Consider the following 15728-nt stretch of genomic DNA (forward strand, 5'->3'; position numbering starts at 1 on the left):
CTTGCAAGCTTTTAAGACCCCAGACGCCACTCACCAAAGTAGGATGCAGAACATTTTCTTAATAAGCTTTGTTATGCCAATGAAATTTCTTAAATAATATTGATTCTCTTAATTTCCTAGTTAAGTACTGCAGGCAGGTATCATTATAATTGTCTTCTAGATGAGGAAATTAATTAGCTATACACACTTTGTAAAAGTTATGTGACATATCTAAGATCACACAACTAAGTAAGAAAAAAAAGCCAGAGTAAGGATTGAATTTTCATGAATTCCGGATGGTGCCTTTTCCATTTGCTGGTTTCTATTATTTTCCAATGGCTAGTGCATAGACAGATACATTCAACGTCTTTTTAGAAAAACGTAAAGTTTCTTTGGCGAGAGTGCATCTGCTGTCTATGGAGCTAAATGAAGTGAAAGCTATTTATCTTGCCCTGGCCTTTTAGGGCCAGTCCTTGGGCTTGGTGAGCAAACGTCATTTTATGCCAATAATTGATTCTTTTGTACTAAACATAGCACTTGTTACAATAAAACGTTTTTTATTGCCCAGCTTTTTTCTGTTGGCCAACACCGTACCCGTTTGATTTAATGAATTTTCACTGAGTGACCATTTGGCATATGGCACCAGTTTCTTGATGCTGGAGTTTTATTTTTATTAATCAAGTAGGTTGCTTGGAACAGAGGTCTTCTTTTTCATAAAAGACAAAATAAAAGATTAATTCTTTATCCTATGGATTGGGGGTCAACGGAGGGGCAATGACTTGTTTCTTGGGGAGTGAAACCCCCCAATTCCCCCCTAGGGATGCTGTCAGTGGTATGAACCATGCTCAGGAAAGAGCTCAGAGCTCAGGTTCTCTTTCTTTTCATAACTGCTAAGCTGATGGTGATGGGGAGAATGGGGTACAGGTGCTGATGACCTGTAACTGTCTATAGGTTGTTTTGGGTGTTGTTCCTTTTTAAAATTTTTACTGTTTCTGCTTGTGGTACAGATTCTGTACTTGTACTCAAGAGTACATTAATGATCTCAACCACTTCTAGCTGCTGGGCACTCTTTGCAGTACAGGTAAATATTGAATACAAGCTAATTTTAAGAGCAAAAGTTGGCGCTCAGAGACGATTCCTGGTGAAAATTGCCATTGTATAGATAGGTGTTTAACGGTCTTTGGTGTGTTATTTTAAATGTGTGTCTGTGAAATAATTATGTAATGCAATTTGAAGAACCTTAATTTGTAGATTCCAAAATAAAATTTTGCAGTTAGGTTATATTTCAGAACTAATGAAGGGAGACAAGATTTGTTTTTAGTTATGAATTTGGGGGAAATGTTCATTTGGGAGAGAATTCTATCCATCTTAGAAAGTTTGCATGTTATGTTCTTTGTCGATTATCATCAGGACAAAATTTCACAAACTATAATCTTTCACAAGGCTAACACAGAAAATACTTAATTTGAAAAAACAGAATTGGATCATAAGAACCCCGAACTAGAAACTACCCAAATGCCTGCTAGTAATAGAATGGATAGAAACAAAAAAACCAAACCCATTGCGGTGGAGTCAGTTCTGGCTCATAGTGACCTTATAGGACAGAGTAGAACTGCCCCATAGGGTTTCCAAGGAGCGCCTGGTGGATTTGAACTGCTGACCTTTTGGTTAGCAGCTGTAGCTCTTAACCACTATGCCACCAGGGTTTCCAAACAGAATGGATAGATTATGGTATATTTATATACTATCATAGCGGCACTATTTGGAATAGTCTGCAAACTGGAAACTACCCACACACCCTTTGATAGCAGAATGGATAAATAGATTGTGGTATATTCATACAGTGGAATATTATGCAGCAATAAAAGAAGCTATCTGCGGCTACATGAAATAACATGAATGAATCTCACAAATATAATGTTGAGCAAAAGATGCCAGATCCAAAGAGTTCATCTCTAGGTTCTGTTTATATAAAGTGCAAAATCAGGTTAGAAGTCAGTAGAAGTCAGGATGGTAGTTACTCTTGGAGGGGTAGTGGCTGGAAGGGGCATAGCGAGGCGGCTGCAGTGCTGGTGGTATTGTATTTCTTGAGCTGGGTGCTGGGGACATAGGTGTTTTCAGTTTGTGAAAATTCATCAAGCTGTACACTTTTGTATAATTTTCTGTTTAAATAGTATACATAAATAAAAGGTTAAAAACAAACCAACAACCCAGAATTGAAATTTAAGTCACAAACCCGGGTAGGAAAAGAGTAAAACGTGTCAGTTAATACTACCTTCACAAAGATTCTTAGCATGCCACCTTAAAAATCAAACTGCGCAGAGGAGCAAGTTAACCCCACCAAGACTGACTGCTCAGAGCTCCCAGAGGGGAGTCGTTCTTTCCTTCCTCCACTCTTAGGATTTGCCTGATCGTCCTGGGCAGCCCAACACACGTGAATCCCGGCTCTTCCATCAGGCTAAGTAACTGGGGGAATGTGTCAACTCTGAATTACAATGAGCAGCAGGGAAGGATCTGTCAGCTGACTGATCAGGGATAGTGTTTTTTTTTTTTTTTTTTTGGGAAGCAGCTACGGTGGCTTTTTTCGAGAGAGGTTTTTGGCTGCTGGTTTTTAAATCCTACCCAAGAAGCAGCTCATATTTCATCAATGTTGCTTTGACAATTGGAAAAGAAGAGCGTAATTGTGTCTAGGCGAGATGGCAGAAGCAAATCCCCCGAGAGGCAAGAGGAGGTTCAGAAGGAATGCGGTAAGGGCTCTGCCTGCAGTCCTGGAAAGCCTATTCCCAAGTTCAAGTGCAGGGATGCTGCAGCATGGTGCAGCAGCAGCACAAACTGCCGAATGGAGCTTTTTAAGGACAGATGGCGAGAATGGAGACTTGTATTTGCATGGACTGCGTTGATGTGATTACTGTGATGTTGACAGAGGGGAATTTACAGGAGTTGAGGTGGTAGAATATAATTTCACAAGTGAAATGGCATCAAGTTTATGGGAAAGCACCATTAGCCTTGCTATTTGTTTAAGACTATGAACAATTTTGAATCGTTTGGCAGAATAGCTTTTAATCTCGAGTCCAGATAATATCTTACGAAGGGATTCATCCTTTCCTTCACCGTGCTCAGGTCTGGAGACAATTTCATCAGCATTGGGAAAGGCCACACTTCTTGGGTGTTACGTGCAAGTGCTAGTTTTAAAAAAAAAAATCTGTAATGATTTGGAATCTTTGTGGTTTCCTCTCCAAACTCTAACTTGGAAAATGCAGAATTCTCATTTGTTGACTACCTTTTTTTTTTTTTTTTTTAAGAAGAAAATAGTAACTTTTCAGTATAGGCTAGAATTAGAAATTTCTCCTCTCATGTATATTTGAAACATTCTTCTAACTAAATTTTCCCCTTCAGTGGTTCATCCTAAATTTCCCAGCAAATTTCTAAAGTGATCTGTAGATGTATTTTGGAGAAAGGTGAAATAACACTACCTCATTTAAGAATTAACTGGTCATCAACAAAGCTTTAAATGCTACTCTTTTTCTTTCAAAACTTAAGATAGCTTTATTGATTTTAAGATATACAATGTAATACTTGCTCATTAAAAATTCTAGACAACACAGAAAAAGATAAAAAAATAAGAACCAGCCATTGAATAAATGATATTCTGAATCTAAAGTAAGATAAGGAACATAACCCAGTAAAAATTTTATCCTCGTTGAATGACAGTGAACTTTAATGAGCAAGTAAATGATTTATATTCTAATAAAGTCAGCTCAGAATCATATTTTAAAAATTACATTAGGGATATGATTTTTAAAATTTTGACAAATGTGTATCTTCAGCTCTGCACATGATTTTGTAGTATAAGAATAATAGCTTCTGACTTGGAATAAGTAGTATCATGTGCAACTGAGATTAGCACTTCTGTTATCAAAGGTAACTTATTTAAGCTTTCAGAAATTTCTTAATTCATATATATAGAGATGTTTTCTCAGTACTGAGCTTAGTTTCATGTGTAGTGTTGATACATCAATAGACACAGAAATAAATACAGCACACAGGTACTTGTTGAATAGACACATCTAGCACTGGGCTAGACACGGTGTAGGTTACAAAATCAAATATGGAATGGCCACTGGGCTGAAGGAGCTTTCAATCTGGTGGAGAAGGCAGGGACAGGTTCATAAATAACTACAGTATTATGAAAGAACTTCCGGCTGGTGGGGAAGGCCTCATAAAGGAGATATTTGTGTGGACTTCAAGTAAGGGCGTTCGTTGTTTTTGTGACCTTTCCTTGTTTTTTCCTGTTTTCTTATAAATGAATTGCTGTAAGTGACCCCTAGGAGCAGAAACCTTGAAACGCGATTGATTGGATCAACTCTGAAACCCAGAACTATGGTGGAAGATAGATTTGTTCTGCTTACATGGATAGGGCTTCACCAAAGTGAAAACTGTGAACTTCAGCTGGTGATGCAATGGGTTGACCTCAGAGCGTCTCTGGAGTTGGGCTGATCCTGGAAGCTATGATAGGTAGCACCTAAAAGGATGATCTAGTGGATGTGAAGTCCAAAGAGAGGATTAAAGCGGTTACTTGGTGGAAATTGTAATGACTGTGGCCAAATGAGAAGGAGGGGATGGGAATGACTAGATATGTGACAAGAAGAGCGCAAACCACAAGGAAAGGGTATTTCGAGAGACTGCTACCCCTGAGGTCAATGGGCAAGTTGCTTGGTGACCTGTGGAGTGACTGATACTTTCTGTATTCTTTAAAACTGAGCACACAGGGGTGGGATGGGGAAGAGTACAGAAGTGGCTCATGCCATTGGAAATGATCCTCTGTAGCTTGGAGGTCACGAGATATTTCCCAGGGTATTCTGAAGAGGTGGTTCAGACCTTATCAAGGTCGGTCATAGGGCAGCGTCTCAACATTACGTTCTGTTATGACATTGAATTATAATAGTGTCCATTCAGTGGGCTCCATGATGCTAGATTGTTTCCACTATTTGTTTTGATTGATAGTATTTGTCCCATTTTGCAGATATCAAGGGCATGTCATTCCTAAATGCTAAACATCAAGTCTGAGTGGGCATTTAGCTTGTGCAGCATTAAGTATTAGAGTGCCCTGGAAAGAACTTGCCCTTTGGAGCCAGACAGACCTGGGAGCGGGCACGTTCTTGCACCTCTCTGTGCTTCAGTTTTCTCATCTGTAAAATGGTGATAATACCCACTTCACTGTAGTGTTACGACAGCTAAACAAGATAGGTAATCTATATAACAAGCCTGGCACAGACATAATAGGCTTGGTCAAGGGTCCCTCTTTTTGTTACTGCCTTTCTTTGCCCTATATTACAGGAATATAAATTTTTTATATAGTAAGTAAGCAAACTTTTATGTTGTATAAACCAATTGCTGTCAATTCATCTCCGACTCATAGAGACCCCATGTGTATCAGAGTAGAACTGTGCTCCACAGGGTTTTCAGTGGCTGATTTTTCAGAAGTAGATCACCACGCCTTTCTTCTGAGGTGCCTCGGTGGACTCAAACCTCCAGCCTTTCAGTTAGCAGCCAAACGCGTTAACCATTTGTACCACCCAGGGACTCCTTTATGTTGTCTAAAGCATTTAAAACAATTGTAAAGCCCTAATGACATAACCAGCATACCTGCAAAGTGTGTCTGGGGTATATGAATTGTCCCTCTTAGATACCACGCAGCAGAATATTAAACAAGGTTCACTTCCAGACATTAGTAGTGAAATGATGTAACAGGTTGATGCCTTTGTTGTTGTTACTGCTCTAAGTCTGTATACCTGGACAATCTGGGAGTAGTTATGAGTAGAAGTGAGTGAATCTGTTCTCTAGGCAGGAGAGGGGAGAGGAAGCTGATTCCATGCCAATTACAGGGAAAACCAGTAAGAGCAGAGGGCTGCGGTGGGGCTGTACACTTACGAAGTTGAGCAGCATGTTCATTTTTACTCAGGGGCCTTCAAACAGTCAAATGTGGGAACTCCAAAAATAATGCCTGCAAGAAGCTAAAACCAATGTTGTTTCCTCTCTTATGCAGAGTGTTTAAAAAACAACAACAACAACAAAACAAAGCTGACCCTTGCCCACATCCGTTTGCTTTCTTGACAAGTTCTCAAAAACAATTTATAGGTTTGATTTTGGGGGAACTAGAAATTGTGCTGTTTCGTGTTTATCTAACCAGACAAGATTAGAGATTCTTAAAGCAGCATACCAAAGAGTTTAGAAATGTGGCATCCCCAAACTGAAAGGGAAAAGCTCAGTGGTCTGGAACTGTATTTGCTGGAAGATATGTGCATCTCATGTCTTCGACTATATGTATTGTTCATTTAAATGCTAACTTTCTTAGTCACCTAGTGCTGCTGTAACAGAAATACCACAGGTGGGTGGCTTTAAAGAACAGAAATTTATTTTCTTACAGTTTTGGAGTCTGAACGTCCAAATCAGGGTCTCAGCATGTCGATTGCTTCCTTGTCGGTAGCCCTGAGCGTTCCTTGGTTCTTGGTGATCTTCATATGGCGTTTGTCTTCCCAGTATGTGCTTGTCTCTGTGTCTATTCCGTCTTTTTATAACTCAGAAATGATTTGGTTTAGGTCATGCCCTATACTGGTAAGGCCACATTAACATTATATTAGAATGTATCATGAGTTGATTCCGTCTCATAGAGACCCTAAAGGACAGAGTAGAACTGCCCCATAGGGTTTCCAAAGAGTGCCTGGCAGATTCGAACTGCCAACCTTTTGGTTAGCAGCTGTAGCTCTTAACCACTACGCCACCAGAGCTTCTGAATGTATTATAGGAGGTCATTCTATTTCATTACATCCACAGGTATGCTGCTGTTGTTCTTAGCTGCTGTCGAGTCAGCCCCGAACTCATGGCAACCCTGTGTGTTACACAGTAGAACTGCTCCATAGAGTTTTCTTTGCTGTAATCTTTACAGAAGCAGATCGCCAGGCCTTTCTAACACAGAACCGCCGAGTGGGTTCCAACTGCCAACCTTTAGATTAGCAGTCGATCACAAACTGCTTACGCCACCTGGGTTCCTTCCACAGGTAGAGGGGTTAAGAGTCCAACACATATTTTGGGGGACACAGTTCAATCCATAACACTAGCTTTAAAATAGATTATCTAAAAACTTTCAGTTATGCCAATATCTCTATAGAGAAAAGACAATCTCTGTATATGCCTATATGTGTGCCCCCAGAGACACAGGCAAACTTATGTTAAGTCCCTGTGATCTGTCAGGTGAAAATTTCTAGAGTCACAGAGAGGGAAGGGTATGTAGTGTTGACATTGGCCCATGTTCAGCTGCACACTGGCAGCCCACAGATTTCTGTTTGGATTATATAGTGTCTTAACAAACTTTGAATTTGTTGCCCGTCTTTAAAAATCTGGGAGTATTACACTGAAATCTGGGTTTCTGGCTTCTACTGAGAAATGAAAGCTCTTACAATGCCGTGCCCTTCTTCCCACATGACCTCATTTATCCAGAGCTGACTAGTGAGTGCCTCCTACCCCCAGTTTAGATACTCTCCAGTTCGCCACAGTCCCCACCATTTCCTATTGCTCCTCAACATCTAGGAAGAGTACCAGTTACCATTTTCCATGTCATCTTAGTTGACATCAAGTCATCTCTCACTCGTGGGTACCTTGTGTATAACAGAATGAAATGTTGCCTGGTCCTGAGCCATCCTCACAATTGTTGGTATATTTGAGCCCATTGTTGAAGCCACTGTGTCAATCCATCTCGTTGAGAGTCTTCCTCTTTTTCGATGACCCTCTACCAAGCATGTTGTCCATCTCCAGCGATTGGTCCTTCCTGATGACTTGTCCAAGGTAATTGAGTCAAAATCTCCCCATCCTCTCTTCTAAGGAACATTCTGGTTGTACCATCTCATTTAGGGTGTGCTTTAAATAAACTCTGCCTATTTCACTCATTTACACCATCTCCCTGACACATTGTTAGGCATTCAAGTTTGTTGCCTTTGCTTTAGGTTTCAGATTTAGATTTTTGACCTTGAATCTGATCCTTGTATGATCCCCACTATGCTTCTTCAAAGTCCTCCTGTTTACTTTTTTTCTATCCATTAGGACTTCTTCCTCCAAAAGAAGGAAGGCTTAAATGTAAAGGTGTGTCTGTGTCTGCATACCATTTACATATATATATATATATATATATACACACACACACACACATACATATATATATTCAATTATAGCTTGAGTCTGGCTCTGCAGTCAGGTGACTCTGGGTTTCAATTAAGCTACTTATAACCTAGGAGTTCTTGAAAAATGAATTAACCTCACAAAACCTCAGTGTATTAGTTTACTATTGCTTCCGTAACAAATTCCCACAAACTTAGAGACTTAAAACAACACAATTTATTATCTTACTGTTCTGGAGGTCAGAAGTGAGAAGTTAGTTTCACTGACTAAAATCAAAGTGTTGGCAGGGCTAGGTTCCCTCTGAGGGCTCTAGGGGGGAATCCATTTCTTTGCCTTTTCTAGCTTCTAGAGGCCACCTGCGTTCCTTGGTTAGTGGCCCTGCATCATTCTGGCCTCTACTTTCATCCTTACATTTCCTACTAATCACTCTGATTTCCCTGCCTCTCTCTTCCACTTATAAGAACCTTTGTGATCAGATTGGGCCCACCAAGATAATCCAGGCTAATCTCTCCATCTCAAGGTCCTTAATTTAGCCACATCTACAAAGTCCCTTTTGCTATGTAAGGTAACATAGTCACAGGGTACAGAAATTAGGGTACGGACATCTTTGGGGGGCCATTACTCTGTTGCCACACTCAGTTTCTCCACTTGTGAAATGATAGAAATAGAACCTACTGCAGGTAAAGCACTTTGCACAGGATCGTCATCATGCTCATGATGCGCATAATTCTTGTAAAAAACGTTCAATAAATATTAGCGACATCCTCACCTGCCCAACTCTCCAATCTTCCTTCTTCACCTTAAGAGTTTTTATAGTACCACAAAAGAGAAGCTATGAAAAGTAGTCCTTCATGTGAGGTTGTGAATTCACCTTTAACTTTTTACATTTCGGCGAGCACCTGTGGTTAAGGTCTGGGCTAAGTGGATGGGACTGGGATTGAAAAGTCAAGTCTGTTGGATTACCTTGTGGGTGTAATGGGCCTTTGCAACTGAAACAGTTATTTATTGTCTGAACTGGATGATACTGTTTTTTTTTAAAAATCTAACTTTTCAAAATCAAATGAAGTGTTTGCGTGCCAACCGATTGTTCAGTAGATGTATAGCTGAGGTCTACAATTATTTACTCCCCCAAACAGCTTCTAAATTTGAGAGTAGCTATTGGATTCAAAGAATCCATGTGCAGGAGGATAGTATGCTTGGTAGTTCAATAAAGATTCTAAAATCATCCTATAATGAAAAAGATTGTAAATGTAATTATACAGGCAATAAGTAAAGTTTTCATCCTTTGATAATGCATTTTCTTGAAAAACGCAAATTTTCGCAGGCTTTTTGTGACAAGTGAATACTGAATGTTTTGAAGGAATTAAGGAAGGAGAATTTGTGATAAAATAGTCAGGAGAGACTTGAACTGTAAACTTTCACTTAAAGTACAATAAAAGAATTCAGACGATTTTACTTAAGAATGATCTGATTAGAAGGTAGAACCATCTTTAGAAGCAATTTGTACAGCTTTCAATGTTTGGGATAAACCATTTTATCAAATCGAGGCAGTGAATGATTTAATAAACATCCAACGTCAAATCCCTGATTTAGGATCATCTGAATACCCTCAATCCCTCCCTGAAGCTCACTTCCCTACTAATTCTATGAGTTGTGATTTGGCTTCTCTCTCCTTTCTGATTTGTTCCCTGCTGTGTGATCCCGTTGCCCCTGGACCTGGCTTATGGGGCAGCCTTGCTGTCTCCTAGCAATGGCAGAGTAGAGAGCAGAGCCTTACCTCCTCACCTCTGCAAAGAGCTGTCACATGAGTCTCTCTGTATTCCCGTAGTATCCTTTTGAGAGATGAGAGTATCCTGGGCTTTAAGTTGGCCATCCGTAGGGCCTTGCATCTGGAGAATTCCTAACCCTCAGTGCTGGAGAATATGAAAGTCAGTGAAGGAGGTACTGAGAAAATCAGAAAGAGAAAGACTAGGAGACGAGACCAACCTAGAATTCATGGAAGAATAAAAGTAATTCTGTTTTAAATGTTGGTGATAGTTGGATGCTTTCGACTTTCTTTAAGAGTCAAAAAATGAACTGAATCCAGGCAGGTAAGTATAATAATAGTGCAGGTAACTTACCTATGTGAAAGGAAAGGAAAAGCTTAACTCCCCAAGTGGATGATAGAAGTAGATAGAATCAGTGCTCTCAACCTAAAAATAGGCCCAGAGTTCCAAGTCCCTGTCAAGAATCTTGCTCTTAAGTAAGCCTTTACCCATCTTCTTAATCTTCTCTGCCTAAAGCTGCTTGTTCTTGGGTCCAAGAATCCAAGGTAAATTAAAACACACACACACATCTTAATAATTTTTGTAGTATACCAAAAACCCATTGCTGTTGAGTCGATTCTGACTCATAGCGACCCTATAGGACAGAGTAGAACTGCCCCAAAGGGTTTCCAAGGAGCAGCTGGTGGATTCAAACTGCTGACCTTTTGGTTAGCAGCCAAGCTCTTATCCACTGTGCCACTAGGGCTCCTTTTGTTGTATAGCTTTGTTCAGTTATTAATATTGCAACATGATTGAAATATGACTGAATTTAAATTTTTTTTTATATGTTTTGCTTGATTTTGCTGTACACTGCTGTCTTGAAGCAGCTGACTCCTGATGCTGCATTCCTAGCCTGGACTTCTTTCCCTCCCGACTTGTACACGCAGCTGTCTGATGGACATGATCTGGATTTCCTGCTAAATCTTCCAACCCAACACATCGCAAATGCAAATCAGAATCTTATTTCCCTTCTTGTCCCTAGGTAGTGCAAACAATAACGCTCCAAAAGGTTAGAGGTTCGAGTCCACCCGGAGGCACCTTGGAAGAAAGGGCTGACAATCCACTTCCCGAAAACCAGTCATTGAAAACCCTGCGAAGCATAGTTCTACTCTGACACACATGGGGTTGCCATGAGTCAGAATCGACGACAACTGGTTGTTTCTCTTTTTTATCCCCCTCCTTAACACCTGCTTCTCTTGTGTTCCCTGTCTCAGTGAGGGTTGTACCATTCACCCAGTTGTGCAAACCAGAAATCTGAAGATTGATCATCCTAGCCTCTCCCTTCTCAACAAACACATTCCTTCATCATGTCCTGCTGATTGTACCTCCTAAATTCAACCCCCATCTCTAGCTTGGAGTACTGTACCAGTCTCCTAGCTCATCTGTCTGCTTCCACCCTTGGCCAAATCCAGTCCTTTCCCCACAAAGTAGCCCAAGTGATCATTCTAAAATGCAAATCTGACCATGTTGCTCTGCTGCTTCAAATCTTTTAGAGACTCCCCTTGCCTCCAAAATAAAACCCAAACATGCAAGATCTTTCGTGATCTGGCTGTTGTCCATCTTTCTAGCACCATCTCCCATTGCTACATCCCCCAGCTTCATTTTCCTCTAGCTTTCCTGACTGAGACCTCTTCTCTTGAAGTCTCATAGTGCCATAGTGAATGATTAGAAGCTCAAATCAAGGCTTCATCGGCTAGGGCAAGTTATACTTAAACTCTTTGACCCTCATTTTCTTTATTTATAAAAGGGGATAGCCTAGCTACATTATAGGATTGTTATGAAGAAGAGCTACGATAATGTTGACAGAATACTTAGCCTAGAGTAAACATTTGATCCCTGGTGGTTTATTATTAACATCAGCCCATGCTATTCCATTCCTCACTGATTTTGCATTGTTTACTTTTGAATGCTTTCATTTAGCAAGTATTTCTTGACCAACTACTATGTGCCAGGCATTGTTCTAGAAGCTTGGGAAGCATTGGTGAACTAAAATGACATTCTGATCCAGTTAATTTCTCTTTTTTGACCTCCCTAGACCTAGGAGGCTCTGTGCTACCACTTCCCTTGTATGTTATGCTAATTCCTTTGTTTCATTTGTCCGATTATTATGTTGGTGGTTTTAGGTGCTGTCTTAGTTCTCTAGTGCTGCTATAACAGAAATACCACAAGTGGATGGTTTTAACAAAGAGAAATTTATTCTCTCACAGTTTAGGAGGCTAGAAGTCTGAATTCAGGGTGCTGGCTCTGGGGGAAGGCTTTCTCTCTCTGTCGGCTCAGAGGAAGGTCCTTGTCTCTTTGAGCTTCTGCTCCTGGCAGATCTTAACGTGGCTTGGCATCTCTCTTCCCCCATCTCTGCTTCTCTCGCTTGCTTGTTTAATTTGTTTTATATCTCAAAAGAGATTTACTGTTGATACACCCTAATCCTGCCTCATTAACATAATAAACTTAACCCTAATCCTCATTGACATAACCTAATCCTGCCTCGTTAACATAACAAACAACCCATTCACAAATGGGATTATAACTGCAGGCAGAGGTTAGGATTTACAACATATTTTGGGGGGACACAATTCAATCCATAACAGGTGACATCCAGTCGGTTCCGACTCTTAACGACCCTATGTACAACAGAATGAAACACTGCCTGGTCCTGCGCCCTCCTCACAATCGTTGCTATGTCAAATTCTTATACTGCGTGTTACTGATTCCTAATGGACTCTGCTAGTTAACCGTTGTGGTTGTTGTTTGTTGCTGTCGAGTTGGCTCCAGCTCATGGGGACCTTATGTACAGCAGAATGGAATGCTGCTCAGTTCCGCACCATCCTCACAATTAAGCTGTCGGAGTTATTTTAGCGATCTGTGTATACTAATGTCTAACAGGGCCTGATGATCATTCACTTAAATACATGGAGTGGATACACAGGAGACCCTCAGTGAATGTTGCTTGGATGAAAACAGAAATGGTTCCATAATACAGTTTTCTGTGGTTTCGTGCCAGCACACGGTATTTCAGCTCCCTTACAGCTTTTAGGGCTATCGTAGGAAACTACCTCCTAATTCTGTTTTTTCAGGAAATAAATGCAATTTGAGTTCAAGTAACCAACTTTAAAATGAAGCTTCAGAGTATAATTTTTATAACACGGGATTTGCTTGTCCAGTATGAGAAAATTCCATGCTAGAAGCTTTGCAAGATCTGACCTTGATGACCTTACATGATTTTTATTTCTATTTCCATGTTTTGAGATTTTATCAATATCCATTTTTGATGTGTTGGCCTTTATGTGGGTTTTATGACTTTAAAAGTTTTTCCTTTAATTGCATATTTTCTGGTATGTGCTCGGTTGAATGCGTGTTTTGAGAATTTTGCTTTCTTTCTTGGTTCCTTCAATAGGCTTCCTTCCCTGGGAACTTGCACTTGGTTTTGGTTCTACGGCCCACCAGTTTTCTTCAACGAACTTTCACAGACATTGGGTTTCGATTTAGCCAAGAGGATTTCATGCTCAAATTGCCAGTAAGAGTATATTATTTAAATGGTTTTTCTTCCTTTAATTCTCATGAATAGCTTATACCACGCTGTTGATGTTGTACATGTACTCACCTAAGCATTTAAAAGACAAAATATGTCTTCCTGGAATGTAAATTTGCAATGCCTGGAAGCCTTCTGCTTCTACTGTAAAAATAGGCTTCACATTGTTATTAACAAAGAAATAGATTGATCCATTCATAGCAAAGCAATTCCTTTATTAAAAGTATGTATATCATATATGTTTTATATACGTGTATGTGTGTGTGTGTGTGTGTGTGTACACACATACATATCCTCCAAGAAACCTCAACAGGAATTTTTTTTTTTTTTAGTAGAAATGAGTGTGTGTTTTATGTATTTGAACTCCTATGAACTTACATCCTGAGCTAGCTCAGAGTACCATGTTCTTTTTTTAAAGATATTTTTATACATTTTGAGAGTTAGGAGTACAGTGCTCATAAATTTTGATACTTGAGCAAAGACCAGTCGTGTCTGATAAATTATAACACTACATAATGTCCTTTTACTTTGGTGTGGGCATGGCATTCTTTCAGGAGCTCAGCCATTAAACAATGCAAACTTTTAGATGAAGGAGATTAATTTTGCTTTACAGAGAAATGGTGTAGTAAAGGAAAACCGTTATTATCTGAAGAAGGTGGTGCATACCGGTGTGTGGGAGATGGACAGGAGAGAACTGTTCAAACCATTTATGAAAGGTCCTTTTCTGCTGAATATCTGCTAAAGTGCATTGTACCGGTGGATGGAGGGATGCCACGAAGGGCAGTTAACAGTATCTTTCTTGCTTATTTATATAGGTTGTTATGCTGAGCTCAGTTAGTGATTTGCTGACATACATTGATGACAAGCAATTAACCCCTGAGTTAGGCGGCACCTTGCAGTACTGCCACAGTGAATGGATCATCTTCAGAAATGTATGTTGCTTTTGCCCTTACTGTAGAGCCTATAGTTCATGTTAGCCTTTAAATCTAGTTGGAGAATTTTTTCCTCTTTGGGAAAAACAGGTTTCTGGGGCTCCGGCTTTTCAAATACATATATAATTCAACATCTTGATTTTGTTCCATAGGAAATACCTTGAAAGGATGAAGAGTCACTGAGGATGACAAGTGAAGTTGAAGTTGAGGCTTAGGGAGGTCATACTCTAACCACCTCCTCCCATGGCCCTATAGTGACCTAGGTTACAAGGGATGTGGGCTCAGACCCTGGCACTGTTGGTTTTTAGCTGTATGACCTTGGACAAGATACCTAACCTCTCCAAGTGTTAGTTTTCCCAACTCTAAAATGGCAATAGTAATGCCTCACCTCGTCGGGCTCTTGGGAAGATTACATGCGATCACAAATGTGAAAGGTTTGGCGCAGTGCCTGGCATAAAGCAAGCCCTCAGTAATAGCGAGGAATATTATTAATGTCATCATTCTAGTGGTGCTCCTGAGGCCATTAGATTTGGAGCAAAGAGTTCTTCTGTTCTAGAAATTTACAAATAGGTGAAGGCCCTGCACCTCACAGGTGTGAGGCTATGGTACAAGAATCTTGACTTCAGATCTCACCAGTGGTATGAGAACCCTTCTGAGGAATTAATGATGTTTGTTTAAGTCCAGGTTCTTTCTTATCCCTGTTCCTCATTCAACAGTCCTATTCATTCATATGAAGGTGCATTGTGCAAAATTAGCAATGTCTAGTCTTAATAAAGGAGTTGTGGTAGTGTAACAGTTAAGCACTCGGCTGCTAAACTGAAAGGTTGGCAGTTCAAACCCACCCAGCAGCTCCATGGGGGAAGGACCTGACGATCTGTTCCCATAAAGATTACAGTATAGAAGACCCTATGGGGCCGTTCTACTCTGTCACATGGGATCGCCATGAGTCGGAATTCACTCGATGGCACCTAACAACAACAGTCTTTAATAACCTATACAGCTATAAAAAAAAAAAAGAACAGATACGTTGAGCTGCATGGTATACAGAGGTTCATACGGTCTCTATATTTTGCCCTTCTTTCTGTGAGCCATCGATTTTGAAACAAAATAAACAACAAAACCTTGCTGGATATTTTAGGGCAATGGAGCCTTTGGGACCATGACTTCCAATCTACAGTTCCCAGAACTCACTGTTCATTACTAGCTGTTCCTCCACCCCCTTAGTCCATCACCTTGTTTGGAATGCTGGTGCTTGTTTATAAATGAGAATAAACAAATATAAAATGGCTTTGATGTCCTCATCACTCTTCGGAA

At 40.2% G+C, this 15728-nt stretch overlaps 1 protein-coding gene across 1 annotated transcript in view; it reads left to right on the plus strand.

Annotated features, from left to right (window-relative positions):
• Positions 1 to 15728, plus strand: part of MCF2 (MCF.2 cell line derived transforming sequence) — a 66768-nt gene that overhangs the window by 4711 nt on the left and 46329 nt on the right. Inside the window, exons 4-5 of the mRNA XM_012556818.1 lie at positions 13348 to 13467; positions 14298 to 14414. Coding sequence (XP_012412272.1) covers positions 13348 to 13467; positions 14298 to 14414 — 237 coding nt within the window. The remainder of the gene's footprint in view (positions 1 to 13347; positions 13468 to 14297; positions 14415 to 15728) is intronic.

This window comes from Trichechus manatus, unplaced genomic scaffold (genome assembly GCF_000243295.1).
Source record: "Trichechus manatus latirostris isolate Lorelei unplaced genomic scaffold, TriManLat1.0 scaffold00079, whole genome shotgun sequence".
NCBI classification, from domain to species: domain Eukaryota; kingdom Metazoa; phylum Chordata; class Mammalia; order Sirenia; family Trichechidae; genus Trichechus; species Trichechus manatus.